This window comes from Glycine max, chromosome 19 (assembly GCF_000004515.6).
Source record: "Glycine max cultivar Williams 82 chromosome 19, Glycine_max_v4.0, whole genome shotgun sequence".
NCBI classification, from domain to species: Eukaryota; Viridiplantae; Streptophyta; class Magnoliopsida; order Fabales; family Fabaceae; genus Glycine; species Glycine max.
The window spans coordinates 49,609,649-49,628,128 of NC_038255.2; the positions used below are offsets into that span (position 1 = coordinate 49,609,649).

General features: G+C 32.7%; 2 protein-coding genes across 5 annotated transcripts; both read left to right on the forward strand.

Annotated features, from left to right (window-relative positions):
• Window positions 1-1,666: 1,666 nt before the first annotated feature.
• LOC100780786 (multisubstrate pseudouridine synthase 7) lies at window positions 1,667-11,127 on the forward strand. Of its 3 annotated transcripts, none has more exons than XM_003553707.5 (20): window positions 1,667-1,886; window positions 1,973-2,060; window positions 2,150-2,335; window positions 2,698-2,912; window positions 3,214-3,286; window positions 3,838-3,894; window positions 4,024-4,103; window positions 4,188-4,250; window positions 4,383-4,470; window positions 5,545-5,647; window positions 5,769-5,872; window positions 5,983-6,056; window positions 7,158-7,222; window positions 7,420-7,589; window positions 8,736-8,803; window positions 8,942-9,002; window positions 9,835-9,872; window positions 9,993-10,061; window positions 10,173-10,515; window positions 10,840-11,127. In XM_003553707.5, exons 1-20 carry the CDS (start codon window positions 1,798-1,800, stop codon window positions 10,867-10,869), a joined length of 2,064 nt encoding a protein of 687 aa, XP_003553755.1. In that variant the 5' UTR covers window positions 1,667-1,797; the 3' UTR covers window positions 10,870-11,127. The 3 variants fall into 3 exon arrangements, with proteins under 3 accessions (XP_003553755.1, XP_006604840.1, XP_014627498.1); XM_006604777.4 differs by having other exon boundaries at window positions 2,006-2,060; XM_014772012.3 differs by having other exon boundaries at window positions 1,746-1,886; window positions 1,999-2,060.
• A 3,160-nt stretch (window positions 11,128-14,287) lies between these two features.
• On the forward strand, window positions 14,288-17,705 carry LOC100801868 (trihelix transcription factor GTL2). Of its 2 annotated transcripts, XM_006604779.4 has the most exons (3): window positions 14,289-14,906; window positions 15,369-16,778; window positions 17,562-17,705. In XM_006604779.4, the coding sequence occupies exons 1-2, from the start codon at window positions 14,506-14,508 to the stop codon at window positions 16,768-16,770; spliced, it is 1,803 nt and encodes a 600-aa protein (XP_006604842.1). In that variant the 5' UTR covers window positions 14,289-14,505; the 3' UTR covers window positions 16,771-16,778; window positions 17,562-17,705. The 2 variants fall into 2 exon arrangements, with proteins under 2 accessions (XP_006604841.1, XP_006604842.1); XM_006604778.4 differs by lacking the exon at window positions 17,562-17,705 and having other exon boundaries at window positions 14,288-14,906; window positions 15,369-17,018.
• The last annotated feature ends 775 nt before the right edge of the window (window positions 17,706-18,480 follow it).

Here is an 18,480-nt window from a genome sequence, read left to right on the forward strand (position 1 = left end):
AAATGAAAGGTAAATAAGTCATTTTCATACATGATAAATTCATCTCCAAAATATGAAAAAAATAAATTTATTCATCCATTAATTTTTTTAATTTATTAACTTATTTAATATTTAATTGTTATAAACAATAAATATTTTAAAAAATAATTATTTATCCTCAAATGAATCATTCAATTAGTAATTAGAGTTTAACTAACAAAATTATATATTGGTACACATTTTAAATAATCATGTGATTTTTTTATCTAATTAGTATTTCAATATTTGTAATATACATGTAAAAAAATCAAATACTTCATTTATACCACGTTATATAACTAATAACAGAGTTAGAAAAAAATATAACTAGTATAATCTTTTAAATATACACTATATCAAAAATAAATTTATACACAACTTGATAATTATTAAATTTATGTATTTTAACTTAAATAGTTAGTAAAAAATTATATTTAGTTAAATATTTTATATAAATAGATATAAGTTGTGTGAAAACTTTACAAATATATAAGAAATAAAAATATAATATGATTGATAATATCAATTTATAAATAAAAATACACAAGTTTGATTTTTCAAAACTTTAATCCATTTGATTTTTGATTTCTTTTTAAAACAAATCAATCAATTTTTTCGATTCTTGTTGAATTTGATCGATTTATGAACACATGTTAATGTCTACTAATGTCTTTCTAAGCTCCATAAAAAAAAAAACTAACTTCTTTCTATTCTAAAAAAACTGTATTCATTTAAATAATTCACTTTAAACAATAACTTTAACTGATTTTCTTTCATTATTGAATAATTAATGTTTATTATTAAGATTGTCCATGCATTACACTTTTCAAAATTCAAATTTATAACACTCAATCATTTGGCCCAAAAGTGAATCCATGATGTTAGACCCCACTTAGTTCAAATATAAGGAACATTTATTTCATAAAATGTTACTGGATTCTTGAAAATATTATTCTTAAAAATATTATATGAAAATGATATTCATGAGTATTTCAAGAAAAATATATTCAAAGAAATATATCTTATATTACTAAAATATCTTTCTATATTAAAGAAATTATTATATTTTATATTAACAATCAACTATATCATAAATTGATCAATTGAAGATATTTTGCATGTTGTATAATTTTTACCTAAAAGATAAGAAACAAACCTAAAAGAATTACATAAAAAGATATAAAGTGAAATTTTAATTTACACAACATCGGGAATGTAAGTAGCCGCCTAACTGGAATAAATAGAAAAGTAATAAGGTAGTAAATAGTAATAAAAGGGTATAATAGTATTTTTATATAATAAATCAAATTTTTAGCACACATAATTTTACATTTTCACTCTTCTTTCATGAGAATCAAATCATTATTAAAATAAATAATTACGAGAATCTCATTTTTTTCCAAAAACAAACATGCCCATAATTTTTTTTTGTTACCTTTTAACAAACACGCACTCACATGTGAGTAAATGCGAAATTTTTGTTTCCATTTTTAATATTGTTAAAAAGACTTTCTCAACCGGTTTTCCTATGTAAATCCTGTCCACTAAATTAAAATTTAAGCAATCCAACGGCTATAATAACTCTCCAACGGTGGGACATATCATGGTCTCTCACCCTGGCCACCGTCCCGTTAGATAATAACCCACTAGCTGAAGTCCGTCAGAAAACTTTCAAAAACGGTGCGTTTCAAGGGATACAAAGCAGCGGTTGCAACTTCCCGCTCCGTTGCTCTAAATCCTAAACTAAAATAAAACCCTAGCCAGTGGCCGGTGATCACCATGGCGATGAAAACTGCAGAAGAACACGAAGTGGGTATCTCCTGCTTCATTTCCGACCTTCGTGGCTTCCGCGGAATTTTAAAGCAAAGGTCTCCTCATTTTCTACATAATTCATTGTTACCTTCCTCACTGCACATTCCTTGTTTAATGATGCATGCTGAAGTGCATTATTCAGGTATTCTGACTTTATCGTGAATGAAGTGGACAGAGATGGAGCAGTTGTTCAATTGTCCTCACTTGATGCCCCTCTAGAGGAGCCAGAGGTATAATCATCTGTGATCATTGATAAATTGATTTGTGCTGTTTTTGTTTTATAATCTAACTTTTTCTGTGCTTATTTCTGAGTTTTCAGGAAAATCGAACCAACACACACGACACTGTTGTTAGTTATGCCTCTCAGATTGAATCTTTCAAGTCTCTTGCTGAGGAGTATGATGCAATTCTTTTGGAAGAATTTATTAATAAGATTAATGCCGGTGGAGAAGATAGTGTTTCTCCCATTGTTCTTTCTCCAGATTCTGATAAATCTCATAGAAAGGTTGGTATTTTGCTCTTTGTTAGATTCAGGGGACATTTGAGAAGATGTCTATATTGGCTAGCACTTTGATATTGGATCCAAGTGGGTGTCTCGTTTCAATGGGTTGACTTTTTTGCTGAAGTTATATGGTTTTTGGATTAACAAACCAAGCATCATATTGAATGCTTTTGATTTGCATTTCATTCCTTTATTTAGCCCTTTTTTGAGTTCCCCAGCCACTGTAATTTGTTTTTACATTTAATTGAATTCAGAAAGAGGAGACTTTTGATTCTGCTTTTGTGGCATACATAATAAATTCATTTTGTAGTTTTTTTTTTGCCAATTCAAAGCATCATAAATTTTATGCTTCTCAAATCTATCAGGCAATGCATAACTTCTTTAAGGAAAACTTTAAGTTCCTGGTCACTGATGTGGTCAATGGACCCGATGCTTCATCGAAATGTATCCGTGTGAGATTGAATTCTGCTGAACCAAACAACAAAGGCAAAAACTCCAAGAAACGCAAAGAAAGAGATGATAAGCCTTTTGACAGCCGAGGTTCAGAAAATTGGCCTGAAAATGTTGGCAAGTTCCTTAGGTAATATTGCTCTGGCATTTTGTTTTATAAAATATAAATCAAGCAACACTCACTGTCTTCCATTTCAGTGCAGTCAACACGACCATTTTCTTAATTAGCTGTACTATTATGTTGAATGTCCAATGTCCCAAACCATTGGACTTTATGAAGACTTTTCGCTGTGTATTAAATTATATTTTATTCATAAATTGCCAGAAAGCAGTAGCCAGTCATTGTTGCATTTTTATTTGGTCATGGTATTTTCCTGTTTTTATATTGTATTTGTTTGTCAACTGAATGTTTCTTCCAATGTAATTTCTAGGTTTCATCTTTACAAGGAGAACAAAGATACACATGAAGCCTTGGGGGTTATTGGAAATATGCTCAGCATCCAGGTCTGTGTTGTTCATTGTTGGATATGTTCTGTAGGCTTTCTGATGGACTGAAAGTGAAGTTTTGTTTGTTGATGATTCATTCAGTTCTTGTATATGATAATTTCCTTTTTCCCACTTATCAATATTCATTCTGGAACTGAAACATGTGATATATGATAATTGAATCATATTTTTTAATGTATCATGTATTATGCCTCTATACATTTTTTTTTCAGCCTGGAGATTTAGGAATTTCGTATTATTATTGTTTATATCTCCAATCTCCACTAATTTTTATGATTGATGTAAAATGTTATGGTTTCAGTAAGATGCACTTTTTTATAGTCAAGTATCCAAGTTTATGCATTTTACATTTGGCAAGTACATGTATATTTATATTATTATTTATTCCCTATTTATGTCTTGCCTGCTGCTGAGCTCCTCCGTCCTTCCCCACCCTACAGAAAAATGAATATATGCGATCTGCTAATATTATTACTGATTTATGGATAAGCTAAGCTTGTTGAGTTCTTCCACTTTTCTGTTTTAACTGATTGATAATTAACTGACAGCCAAAATCATTTGGATTTGCGGGTACAAAGGACAAGCGTGCTGTCACGACCCAAAGGGTGATAAATTTTCACTTTCGTTCTTATTTTACATTAAACATTCATTCCTTTCTTCATTTTCCAGAATTAGTATCAGTGCTCATTTAGAAATAAATACTTCAGTTGGTTTATTACTTGTTTTGTTTCTAGGTTACTGTTTACAAGCAGCAAGCAAGTCGGCTAGCTTCCCTTAACAAGCGCTTGTTTGGTATTAAATTGGGTGATTTCTGGTAATGTGATTGAATATTGAATGGTTGACGTTCTTACTTACCAGTTTTTTGGAGAATGATAGCTATGAATTTACTATTGTCCAGTTATGTTAAGGAAGGACTTTGTCTTGGCCAGCTCTTGGGAAATCGATTTACAATCACATTGCGGTGAGGGTTTTATCTTTGCATGAAATTCATTTTTCTCATGTGAAACTAGTATCTCTTGCGGTTAGGGTTATTTAATTGTTGATATAACTGCAGCTTTATCTTTGTATCCATAGCATTGACATATTTTCTCAGAGGTATTGTTGCAGATTCTGAAGATATCATAAAAGCATCTGCAGATGCCTTAGGAAGGCATGGCTTCATTAACTACTTTGGTCTCCAGGTACTTTCTAAGTCAACTTACACCCTCTTCCCCATTTTGTGTGTCTTTTTCCTCTCTGATTAGTTTTCACTTGGTTTTGTTGCGATAACATACAATTGGATAGCTACCTTGTGTTGTGCTACTTTAGAGGTCAACTTCCTGAACAAGCCTGGGGGGTGGGGGGGGAGTGATCTCTGATGACATGTAGCCTGCCCTGTACACTATTTTGAACTGACATATGCAGTAGGATTCTGCATATTTATCATTTTCCCATTTTCCTTTATATTTACAAGAGTCGGCAAAAATTACCTCTTGGATGCTAGCTATTTGAAAAGCAATCTCTTGAAGTTTCATTGTGTCCAACATTTGCCAGCCCTGTGGATTTGTAATACAAGCTTTTGTTTTGTTGTATTTTTTGAGATGACATACATACTTTGTCGTAAAAATTATTATTATGTTGCTTAAATTAAGGACATAAGAAGCTTAAACATGTTGGAAAAGTATACCCATCTTCATATTCCCCATTTCTTGATGAGAAAGTTTTTCTATTAAAATTCTTTGCAAGTCCAAACTCCAAAGCTTGCATTAAAATGTAAACTCTTGTTTTACATTTTGTTTTTTCATGGTTTTGCATTTGCTTAGTGTTGAAGCATTTCACAAAGTAACAACATGGTGTTTTAGACTGTGTTAAGATGTGCCAAGTTGGACTGAAAATATGGCTATAATACTCCTTATAAGGCTTTGCAATCCTTTTCTCTTGAACTAGCTTTTGTGCATAAGCTAGGCCTTGCCTGTTTCTACCCAGTCTTAATATTGAGTCACCCATAGATGTCTAGTCATGCATACTTCACAGTTCACGGTCTAGATGCCCAATCCTGAGCATGAGATGTGTGTATTGAGATGGCCCAGATTGGCTAGGAATATGGTCAGGATACTCTTTATAAGACTTGGCAATCCTTATCTCTTGAGCTAGCTTTGAGAGTGAATTAGGCCTAGTTCATTTCTATTAGACTGATTATTTTAAGACTTAATTTTATTTTTCATTTATGCTTTACAAGCAACTAATTTGTATGTGAATGTGCTCACTGTGCTCAGCGTTTTGGAAGTGGTTCTTTGCCAACTCACCTTATTGGAGCTGCATTACTCCGAGGGGAATGGAAACTTGCTGTAGACATGATCCTCGATCCAAGAGATGGAGATATCCTTTTTATTGTTTCTATTATATATAATGGATAATGTCTTGATTGATTAATTACATGCTGATAGTTAAAAATAATAAATTGATTACCTTTGTTCTTCATAACAATGTATTTAAATACAGAAAAGTGCAATAGCCAAGGCACGTAAGTACTATAAAGAAAGTAGTGATGTTGTTGGGACACTTAAGCAGTTGCCTCGATATTTAGTTGCTGAAAGGGCTGTGGTAAGCTTCATTTTTTTGGAGTGAAGCTAACTTTTTTGTTTACCCTCTATATTTATTCATGTATGATCTATGAAATCATAACCATGTTTTTGTCACCAAATCTTCTGCAGCTGCAAACTTTAAAAACGTCTCCTGGAAATTATTTGCAGGCTTTGAAAAGTATTCCAAGGACTCTGAGAATGTTGTGAGTTATAATTATCTGATGATATTGATATGTTTTGAATGTTTGGCTAAAATGGTGTTACACTGTTAGTCTGTTATTGCTAGCGATTTTCCTTGGTTGGAGTATCTATGTAGTACCAAATTTCATTTTTATCACTCAATTTCTATCATCATCTGGCATTATAGAATTTCATGAATCTCTTTTCTTTGGATACTATACATGTTTATATTTTAATTGCTCTTGCTTGAAGAATAAAAAATGTTTTCTTTGGTATTTAACTTTTCTTTTATTGCCACTGTTAATTTTATGCTGAGATGTATATTTGTTTTGCTCTCCTCCCTACCACTTGTGGACACTAATTGGTTCTAGACATCCATGCCAGCTCATCAGCCAGTCAGTGTTATTTTGATGGAAAAAAACTCTGGCTAGTAGGCTGCTGTATATGTGAAACAGAGTTGACAAAATGCATGTATTTTTAATCTTGTTGGTATGCTTCATTATTAAAAAATAAAATTGGCTGTTATAGTACTAAGGGCATGTTTGTTACATCTTTTTAAATAAATAAAAAATCACTTCTAAAATTTTTTCATGCGGTTGTTTCAGCTTTTCAAAATAATCAGAAGTTGAAAAAAAATCTAAAATCTAATCAAAATGAAAAGCTATATTGAATAGCTTCTCATAAAAATCAGCTGTTTTTTTAAGTGAATTTTATGATTCTAAAAAAACATAAATTAGCTTATGCTTTTTTTTTAAAAATCTAAATAATAATCACTAGATGATTTTACATCCGAATCACTTTTTTAATCTGTAATAAACGGGTCCTAAATCTCTGCTTTTGACACGCTATACAGGTAAGGGGGAAAGGTTTTAGTGTATAGACAAAACTGTGAAGTTAACACAAATGCAAATGAATAACATTTGAAAGCTAGAAAGATACAAAAGAAATTATTGCAGAATCTCTAAAGTGGGTTATTTATGCTGTGTATCTGATGATGCTTTCTTTTGTTTCATTTGCAAAGACAAGTCTGGTCAGAGCACAAATAAAAGTTGTTATATTATTCAAGATCATTTATTTGAAGGATTATATTGGTATTTATTTTATACTTCAACTACTTTTTTTAGGTATGTTCATAGTTACCAAAGCTATTTATGGAACCATGCTGCAAGTAAGAGGGTGCAAAAATATGGTAAGTTGTGATTTGTAATAAACTTCTAGATTTGTCTTGCTTTCTCAGGCAATGAACTTCTAATGTCACACCTCCTGATTTCATGAATGCATTTGATAGGTTGATAATCGATACAATCCTTACCGTGAATTATCATTATTATGATACTTGAAGTCAAAATATTCATTATTGATTAAATCGATTCTACTGTGTGGCAGGAACTGAAAATGTAGTATTAGGGGACTTGGTATATTGTAAAGAAAATTCTACTGGTAAGGTTACAGAGTTTGTTGGATCTGAATATGCTGAAGACTGCAGGGGTAGGTATGATTCTAATAATGAAGATGAAGTCTCTGGAGAGATTCATGAAGAAATAAATAGCGTCAAGGTTAGTCTTTTGATTTTGGCCCATTGCAGAGGCCTGTTGTACTCAACTGATATGTAGGTTTAGAAATATGTCGTGACATATCTTTCTCATCTATCGATTCAGAGTCTAGTGCGCACACATGACACAATGTGTAGACTTGAAGGTACATCTATGCACAGATATTTTGGTCACATTTTTTGGTCATTTTATTGTTATACATTGTAATAATTCTGAAAAGGTTCAAGAAGATCGTATAAAATTGAAGTTATTTTTCATGTAAGAATTTAGATGAAAAGATGATTACAAAGAATTTGGAGGATAATAAGTCCTCCTTAAAAAAAAGAAACTAAAACAAAAGTACATAAGAAAGAAAACATCAATGAAGCTGTTAGAAGATATTAGGAATTAATCTTGTTAGCATTGGACTTGGGCTTATACCAGTAATACTTGCACTTGACCTATTTTGTGGTATAAATAGGTACACTAGGTTATTGTATTTCAGGAACATCATACTATCAATCACATAATACATTGCTAGCTATCATTCTCTCTTTTATTTTATTTATTTGTTGAGATTTTATCTTCAGGAAGTTATTTTTTATTTGTTCTTAAAGATTAAGAGTCTAATGTATATAAGGGCTAGTGCTTCATGTTTAGCATCACGTCGTAATACATCACATGATATCAAGTTAATATTAAACTCAAAGTATTTGGTCTCTATTCTCTCCTTTTCCTCCCTCTATATCAAAAACCCTACAATATAACATTTTTCTATCTGGATTCCTAATTATTGTTAATTATGAACATGGTAAGTGACTTAGTGAGCCTTTAATGAAATTTTAATGAAATCAATAATCTATCAAGCAATTTTGTTTCAAATTTCATGAATGAAAAACTATGGTGAACCATTTTTTCTCAAATGAACGGATTAATTCCATAGACATAATTCTATGTCATGGAACTTCTGGTGGTAAAGTGTCAAATCTATTTTTTTTAAATAGAAAAATATTTTCGTTTAGGAGAAATGAGGGGAAGTACAACTAAGGGAAGAATAATTTATCAATTGGAACAAAAAAGTATTACTCAACAAGGAACAACAGTAGTTGTGTGAATGATGTGTTCTAAAATAAGCTTGACAATTTAAAGTGAGTTTACTTCATATGACAGGTTATCGATGCTGAAGATCTTAATTCAGGATGTTACACAATTGATGATGTAATCCTTCCTATGCCAGGGTAAGCATGAATGGCTAATACTGCTCAGATTCTTTGATTCAGATAACTTGGTTCCTCTACCGATGTTTTTGTTTCCATTGTCTTATTTTTTATTTTGGGGGAGGGGTGAGTGACATTTATGTATTTATTATCTTGCAGTTCACGGGTAAAATATCCAACCAATCATATTGCCAATGTTTATGAAGATTTAGCAAAAAAAGTATGTATTCGTTTGGCCCTTGTACTCTCAATATCCTGAACTTTTATGCATTTAATTAGGAGTGATTGATATCTGAGAAGCTAAGGCTGGATGTCATGTCAAATATTTTACTTAGAGTAGTGATACTCACAACAAATTCTTGGAATACTTTTTATAATTCATTTTTTCTTTCTATCTCATTCTATCAAATCAGTAAATCACCCATCTTATCCCACTCTTCGTATCTCTCTCTTACATTGTAAGAATTGTTGAATTGTGTAGGAGTAGATTTATCCCTTTATCCCTTTACTTGTAAGCAATAATTCAAGGTTATATTAGTTGTTATGCATTTGAGGGTACTTGAGCAAGTAATTATATTTCATGACGGGGGAAATCGAAAAGTTGTTCCTCAGGTTCATTTTATTGTATCGAGCAAAACAGTCCTTTGGTGATGAAATAAGGAATGCTCTTAAATTTGGAAAAGGTTGACTTTTCAAGCTAGTTATGCCTTGAAGGCTATAGGTTCTGATTCGGATATTCTGCGAAACAAGCCTGAAGATCTGCTGTATGTATGTTATCAAGATTAATATCATTACTTAGTAGTTGACAATTGATATTAATTCTTGGAACTGCAATTTAATGGAGATATTATTATTATGCGTGGACAAGCCCATCCACTGCTTCTCTTTTTATCCCTCCTCCTTCTGTTACTTCTAGAAGTATGATTAGCTATTTCTTACATGTACATTTTGGTTGCTGTCCTAGGTTTTCTGCAACCTTTTTTACTGTTATTGTTCCATGGGTTGTTATTTCCCCTCCCTAAATATTCACCTGTTTTATTTGTACTGGCCAGGATGGAATCAGTTTAACTGAAAGCGTGCATAATGTGGAGTATGTAATAAGAATCTCCAGTCAAATCTTGACAAGTCCAATTCTACATTTATTCTTTATCTTCTTTTCTCTCCTCCTTTGCCAGTTCTCTTACCCTGGTTTATTCCTACTTTTTATTAGGGATTTCTCAATAACTAGTATCACTGGATGCTACAGGAGGGTTTTTCAGAAGCCAATTAACTTTGAATGGTATTTACCTTAGTTAACCCTCTCCACATTGCACATACTTTTACTTTTTACTCGTTTTTGTTTGTGTGTAGTTCACTTATTGACTCATTTCTTTGATGTCTGCAATTGCAGGGAATTACTTTCATATAGTGACAGTAGTGAGCAATTGGTAGACACAGATTTAGACAAAATTAACAAGTCTAAGCCTATGAACACTGTCAAACAAATGGGTGCAGCAAATGGGAAAAATGAAGAAGCCTTTGATTGCATTAGAGAATTAGAGAGCTCTGATGACATTGCAAAGGTTGAGAATTATAGTGAGATTTTAGGTGAGGAAGTAAAATTGCCACATGACGAATCTCTCATTGGCTCCAGCTCTCAAGATTCCCAAATCGCTCTAAAATTGAGCTTTACTCTTCCTGCTTCATGCTATGCAACAATGGCCATAAGGGAGCTGCTGAAGACTTCAACATCTGTAAGCACCCAACTTGAAAAGTCTTGTGTCTGTTACTACGAGTGCTCAAATTAATCATGATTGGGAAAAACTTATAGCATTGGGAATTTGCACATAAATAATAGAGTTGTAAAAACATAAAATGGGACAAAGTTTGGTCCTGGCTTCGCTCAAACTGGGTCAGACATATTATATATTCTTTAAACTCTACTAAATTATTTTGGCATGGTTGAAACTGGCTGGGTAAAGGTAGATCGGAAATCTCCTAACAATTCCTGCATATTTCCTTCACTCACAGTTTTATGTGTATATAAATTCTTTTATTTTATTTTAATGCTGTTGCAGGTTGCATATCACAAGACATTAAACCAATAGTATGCACACAGCTACCTCATGTAGCAATGTTTTCTGGAAGAGAAAGTGATTTATAGAACAGAGAGAACACCGCAAAGAGAAGTTTCAGTTCATGATTCTAATTTTGTGGTGTTATAATATCTTGTCGGAAGAGAGAGCAAAATTGTAAAATCCTCTCTCAGGTACTCTCTGTATCTTGTATTCATGTTGGAGAACTGTGAAATTTAACACTAACAATAGTACTGCAGAAAATTTAAATTTAAATCTTCGTTTTTTGTATGAGAAGATTTCCATGTGTCTGATTTTAGCACCTTGTGTGTGCTGTCCTTTTTGTCCATTCTAGCAGTAACATACCATCTCTTTGCTTTCCTGTTGTGGATTTTTAGCTGCCACTTCTCATTCCAAAGCTTTCCTAGACACATGATGTAGTGATCAGTTTGGCTAAAATTTAGGGTTATGCCGTAATGAATATTTTGTACCATTGTTTGGAAATTGAACATCTGCTCTCCTTGTCAATAGTCGATTTGGTGTCTTGTACTTGTGAAGTGAGAGCACGCATTCACAAGGTTTAGTTGTACTCACAGTCTCAGACCAATTTTATCTTCCCGATTGTGCTTCCGTCTTGTTTATGTTGTACTTTTGTGTGCACTTTTGTCTTAAGTATGTGTTATGTTAGCATTAAATACGTTTCCAGCTTCTTATGAAGGAGTTAAATCATGAAGCAAATTTGTCGTATATAATGAGTTGCAAAATCCGAGTATTTATATATGGAATAGATAATTATTTTAAGAATTTAAGGATATATTTGGGAATTGAGATTTGGAGGGAATGGGATAAATAAGTTTTAATTTTAATAAATGCTCTCTAATTTACTTTTTTTTTTTAATTCTCACTTTCAGTCACATCTTAGGGAGTAGGCAATAGTGTCTAGTCAGAAAGTTATTTTCTTCATTTTATATAAATTTTATGAACTTTCGTAGATAATTCGGTTCCATCTTTTTTGTACAGATTTCAGGTTTGAACAAAAATGGAAATAAAAATCTTTGTAAAAATAAGGTATATTATTTTTTCATTTAAATATGACATTTAAATCAAACTTGGTAAAATAATTATTATATTATTTTATAACTTTTAATTAAAAAATATATTTTTAAAATTCACGGTTGGATTGAAAGTTTTTTTCATATAAATTACATGTAAAATTTTATATTATTCTAAGAAGATAATTTGTTATCTCGTTCGTATAAATTAAAATTAATGAAATATAAATATTTTAAAATATATTAAAATATGAATTATTTAATTATTTTTTTGTTTAATTTTAACAAAATTAAACACATACAATCTTGATAATATGTAAATATAATTTGAATTAATAAAAATCATTTTTTATATAAGTTATAAAAATGGTGTAATAATTATTAAATTATAATTTAATCCCTCCTTTCTCTATATATAAATATAATATTAAAAAAATCTGACAGTTTCAAGTTCAACCCTTCCTGATATTTAGTTTGGACGTCGGGTTGAGTGGAGCAAGTTAAGCAAGCCCACAGGTTATAAAATCCAACTCACCTTACCAAAATTGGCACAGGTTACGTGTGTTATCCCGTCCAATTAAACTGGCTTTGTCAACCTTGTATCAGAGTATGGATTAGTCGGTACATATTTGGTTTTCAGGTAAAAAAACACTTTTAAGACGAAAGTAATTTTTGTCAAAAAAGATGAGAATCATTATTTTTATTTTTATCCTTTGGATTTGTACTAAAACACCCACCCAATATTTTTAATTTTAATCTAAACATGGATAGTTTTATTTATATAAAACTCAATCAGAGCAAACCCTCTGACAACCGGAATCAATAAGCAATGCCCTTTAAGGCTTTAACAGACCCACATATAGAGAATAAAAAAAAAAAAGGCAGCAACAGATAATCACACAAGCAATTCTGACTTGCAAAACCCCTAATACTACACAACACAACACTTCCTTTACTCAAGGCCTGTTAACAGAAAAACCATCAATAGTACATGGTAAATCTCTTCTCAAGGACAGTCTCCAAAGCAAAGAACAATACCCATTTTCATCTGCCTCCGCAAAACTAGAGGCATAGTAGCAGCACGGTTCCACAATTCCACCTAAAAATGTGTATTTTTTATATTCAAGAATATAAAAAAAATAAATTTTCAACATTAAATAGTCTAATGTAATGTTAATGGCTTAGGCTAGCTAATTGCGAGCTAGTAATCTATAACATGTACACGAGCTATTGAATATATTATAGTGACAACACACGAGATGCATATGGTGCAATGTTTATGTGAGGAGAGAGGGTCCCGCATTGTCTTTTAGTATATGAGGCTCCTTTAGGCCCCTACTCTTCTGTGGCCAGACACTGTCTCAAACAGACATCTATTCATGCAATGTTTCATTTAATTAATTTTCTCATTATTTCAGTGTACTAATTCAACTCATAAAAGGCTATATGTTTACATCGATTTTCCCCACATAACTTACATAATTTCAATTAACATCATTTTCCCCCACATAGTTCATAAGGTGTTAGATGATGAAAACCCACGCAAAACAAACATTTATGCTTATGCACAGTAATAATAAGCTTCTCCCATCCCATGTGCTCTTGGCTCTTGCTCTGTGACAGTAAGCGCTTGCACGTGCTGGCTGCTGTTCCTGTACGACAGCACTGTATTCCTTTGTACCAAGTGAAGATTCCCATCCTTAAATCATTGGTCCCACTCTCTGCTTCTTTTCACGTGTCCTGCCATCCCTATGCCGTTAATTGCACCATCATCACCGTCAGCTACTCCATGCCACCCACACATTTTTTTTTCTACCCAACCCTTCTTCTAATTAACCACACTCTCACTCCCTTCGCGCGTCTACATCAACCCCCACATCATATCTTATCATCACATCACATATACAAATATAATATAAAATAAGGTAAATGTAACATCACATTATATCAAAAATAATTTAACTTTATATTAATTTAACTATAGAATTGAGAATTTTCAAGTAATTTATTGAACTTCATACTTAATTTTTTTTAAAAAAAAATTGCTATTTTTTAGTGAAATGGTAATGGTTTACCAAAGCTCAATTTTAGGTTACGGATAAATTAAGCAATTACTTAGGATCCCTTGTGAATCACAATTTGCTTTTTTAGAATCCCTGATGATCACAACTTGATATTGTGGGAGTGTGACTAAGGCAGGTAACTAAAATATTAATCTTGATATAGCGGGTGAGTGTGTTTTAATGGGATGATAAAGATGAGTTTGGATTTTGTTTGAAAAGAGAAAAAGTGTTGGCCAAGTTTGAAATGAATTGAATATAGCATGAATAGCAACGTGGTTGGATTGACTTGTCGAAGGTCACACAATATTTAATTGCGTAAAATACTATCGTTTGGGGGGTGGGCGGTGAGTTCACTTTCTCCTAAAAGGGTGTCGGGGGCTATCTTTTCCTTTTCATGCAAGGACAATCTACTCGATAAACGCGAAGAAGAGAGAGAGAGTTTAAGTTAAGCGTTTTTGAAAAGTTGCTTGTAGCATTGTGGTGATTTACAGTCGGAGACGGAGAAAGAAAGAGGTAGTAAACACTACTCTCCAACACAACACAAACACACAAACATGTTCGATGGAGCACCAGACCAGTTCCACCAATTCATAGCACCAAGGACCACTCTTCCTCTCCACCTGTCTTTCCCTCTCCACCATCATGCCTCTTCAACCCCTCCTCCAAATACCTTCCTACCCTTTGATCCATATAACCCTTCTTCTCATCATCTCTTGCCATCACTCCAAACCAATCATCTCTTGCACCCCCCTACTACTTCCCCCACCCACAAACACGAACAAGACAAGGTTATTGCTCCAATCGTCAACAACAATGAAGAGATTCAAAGAGATCAAAGACAATTACCAGATCAGCTAACCGATTCCTGGACCAACGATGAAGTGCTTGCACTTTTCAGAATCAGATCTAGCATGGAAAATTGGCTCCCAGAGCTCACATGGGACCATGTCTCAAGGTACATATACTATACATTAACATCACATTAATCATATTCTACATGCTTTCAATTAAACCCCACTTTTATGTTTTAATTAACTCATATATTCCTTTGAGCAAGTGAGTGAATTAATTAAATTGAGACTGATCATATCATCTAGGGAGAATGAAATGAATTAGAAATTAATGTGCTAGCTAGATAAACTATAGTATTCGGTTAATTATCATATGCTACCTTCATTTGGTAGATAAATTAACACACACGTGCACCAACGCGCTATCTATATTACTTTAGCTCGCACGCTGACACAGCAAGACACAAACCCCGAGAGAAAGATATAGTAAGACTGATTAAGTTGAAGGGAAGCTATATTATTTTGAAGTGAGGGGGACAGTACGTACTACCTGTGTGATGCAAAATAATTTACATAAAATGCTTATGTTGGTTGGTTTTGGATTTTTGTATTTATGATGTGTGCAGGAGGCTAGCAGAGGTTGGGTTTAAGAAGAGTGCTGAGAAGTGCAAGGAGAAGTTTGAAGATGAGAGTAGATATTTCGACAACATCAATAACTACGGCAAGAACAATTTCCGGTTCCTTATTAGCGAGCTGGAGGAGCTTTGTCAAAACTCTGATCCTGGTGCTCATGATCATAATGGGGTTGTAGTGAGGAGTGAAAAGACTCACCACCTAGGAGGACACGCATTGGAAGAAAATTCGAGAGACATTGAAACAACTACAGCGACCAAACGATGTGATATTGGAAGTGACACAGTGGTGGAGAAGTCAAATTCAAAGGTGCGCAAGAGGAAGAGGCGTGATAGGTTCGAAATGTTCAAGGGTTTTTGCGAGAGTGTTGTCAACAAGATGATGGCTCAGCAAGAAGAGACTCACAACAAGCTCCTCGAGGACATGGTGAAAAGGGACCAAGAGAAGTTCGCCAGAGAAGAAGCTTGGAAGAAGCAAGAGTTGGATAGGATGAAAAAGGAGCTTGAGATTATGGCACAAGAGCAAGCCATTGCCGGGGATAGACAAGCCACCATAATTGAATTCTTAAAGAAATGTGCAACAACAACAATAACTTCATTATCCCCTCCAAGCCAAAATGCCAAGTACTACATCACAAATGATTCAAATCTTCCAAATTGTGCATCGCATTCGCAAAACCCTAATAATCCTTCCAATGAAGACAACAATCTTGAGCCAACACCTTCTTCTAAAATGATTCAAAATCATGGCCAAACTACGTTGGGAGCAGAAAACCCTAGCACAAGTGACACATTATTACAAGTTCCTTCTTCCTCCAACTCTTCCCCAACAACCCACAACCCTAGTTCTTCACTCAATAGCCACAATAACATTATCCCACTAGAGTCAAATTCAGTTTCGACATACAAGCCCACCTCAACAACCCCTATGGCCAGCAGTGAGAATTCGAAAGATGATATTGGGAGAAGATGGCCAAGAGATGAAGTGTTAGCACTGATAAACCTAAGGTGCACAAGTCTAAGCAGCAATGAAGAGAAAGAAGGAAACAAGGGTCCTCTGTGGGAGAGAATCTCGCAAGGGATGTCAGCGCTGGGATACAAGAGAAGTGCAAAGAGGTGCAAGGAGAAGTGGGAGAACATAAACAAGTACTTCAGAAAAACCAAGGATAATGTTAATAAGAAAAGGTCCCTTAACTCTAGGACATGTCCTTATTTCCATCAACTGAGTTGCTTGTATGGTCAAGGAAAAATCGTGCCGCAGTCAGAAAGGGAAGGGAACTACTGCTTGAATCCAACCCCGAATTCCGGTCAAGTGCCACCGGATGATGATCATCAAGTCCAAGACGATGAGTCTTCTCAAGTGGGGTCTGCTGGTTTGGTTCAGTATGCATGTTGATCATGCAGGTGAGAAAGCTTTGAAATTAATACCCTTCTTTGGATTGTGATTAATTAGTTTCAAATTCATTAATTTTGTCCATCTTATATGGCTTAATAAGTTCCACTATTTTCCGTTTTCTTTTGATTTTGGTGGTGGGAGGACTTTCTTATATATAGCATAAATTAATAATTGAATATGTATATTTTGATTTTGGTGAGCATGCACCGACAGCTTGAGGAATTGAATTAGAACAATGTTTCCTGTTTTGTGGATGATTTTATAATGCCAGTGCAATTTACATATTTATTTTCTTTATGAGATTGATGTTTCTAACATATATTGGCCAATGTCCATTAATTGGGAACACACTGTCCCAGGGAAAAGAGGGGTGGACGAGACATTCTTCAGGAACACTATATTTTTGTACAGCAATTAATTAATTTAGAAAATATATTTATTATCTTTTAGTTTTTGTAAAATATTTTTAATATATATAATAAATAAAATTAAATATGTGTAATACCAAAAATGATCTTCAAAATTAATGTTGAAATGATACAACTCTTGGTCATTTTAAAATCTACCGGGATTGGATTAATTGTAAAAAAGCAAAAGAAATTATCAGTGTCTTCATCCAAATATTTAGGGAAAAAAAGTTATAAATTATTGCTAGCTGGCTTGCATGATGATCAATCGATAGCATGCTTAAGGATACGAAGTTTAGGTATACAAACAGTAATTATACAAATTAACACAGATATTGATTTTGTTTTGTTTTAATTAAAAAATTCCTAATTTTATTTTTGCAGTTGTGCATGGTGGATGTTTGGAGGAGAACACTAGAAGAGGGGGACCGTTATTTTTTTATTTAAATATGGAAAATTATAATACATTTTAGAATAAGAACAAAGAACAATTGAAATATATGATAATTTAATTTCTGTTAACTATAATGATATTGTCTTATTTAAAACACTCAAATAACAAAGATATATAAAATACAAAATTTACTCTCTATTTTCTTGGTTTCTAAATTCCTCCATTCAAACATGTACAGTAAGATATTTAATTGTAGCATTTTGGTCGATCTTAACATATGTAAGATCATCGAAGAATAAAGACCGAGGTGCATTTAGATATTTGAGTTTCTTATGCTGTGGGTGCTCTCCAATACTATTGAGTATTGAATATCCCCTCCGCCCTTTTTAAAATTCTTGCTAAGTTTTAAGGTAACACCAGTACTTCACTTGTGGGTAAAATAGAATAAAATAATAGTGACATTGTACAAATATTTTAAATCAAATAATAGATATTTTATTAATAATATATATTATTGCTATATTATATAAGAAAAAAAATTAAAAGATAAAACTTTTAAAATTGAGAAAAAAATCATAAATATATTAAAATTATGACACATCATCTTTATTGATATGATGTATCCAAATTTTGAAATGAAATTTAAATTAGTATCAATTAACATCACAATAATATTAAAATTAAGTTTATTTAAAAGGTAATTAACGATATTATTGATTTAATCCCAAGGATTTAGTTAAGTGGAGTAAGACAATTCCACATTTGACATATTACATTACATTTTTTTAGTCCGAAGGATTTTTCTCTTTACTTTAGATCGATGCATTATTTCTTTTGCCTAAATTTTTGCTATCAAAAACGAAATATCATTGATTCGATATAGTGTATAAAAATTCAAAAAATAAATAT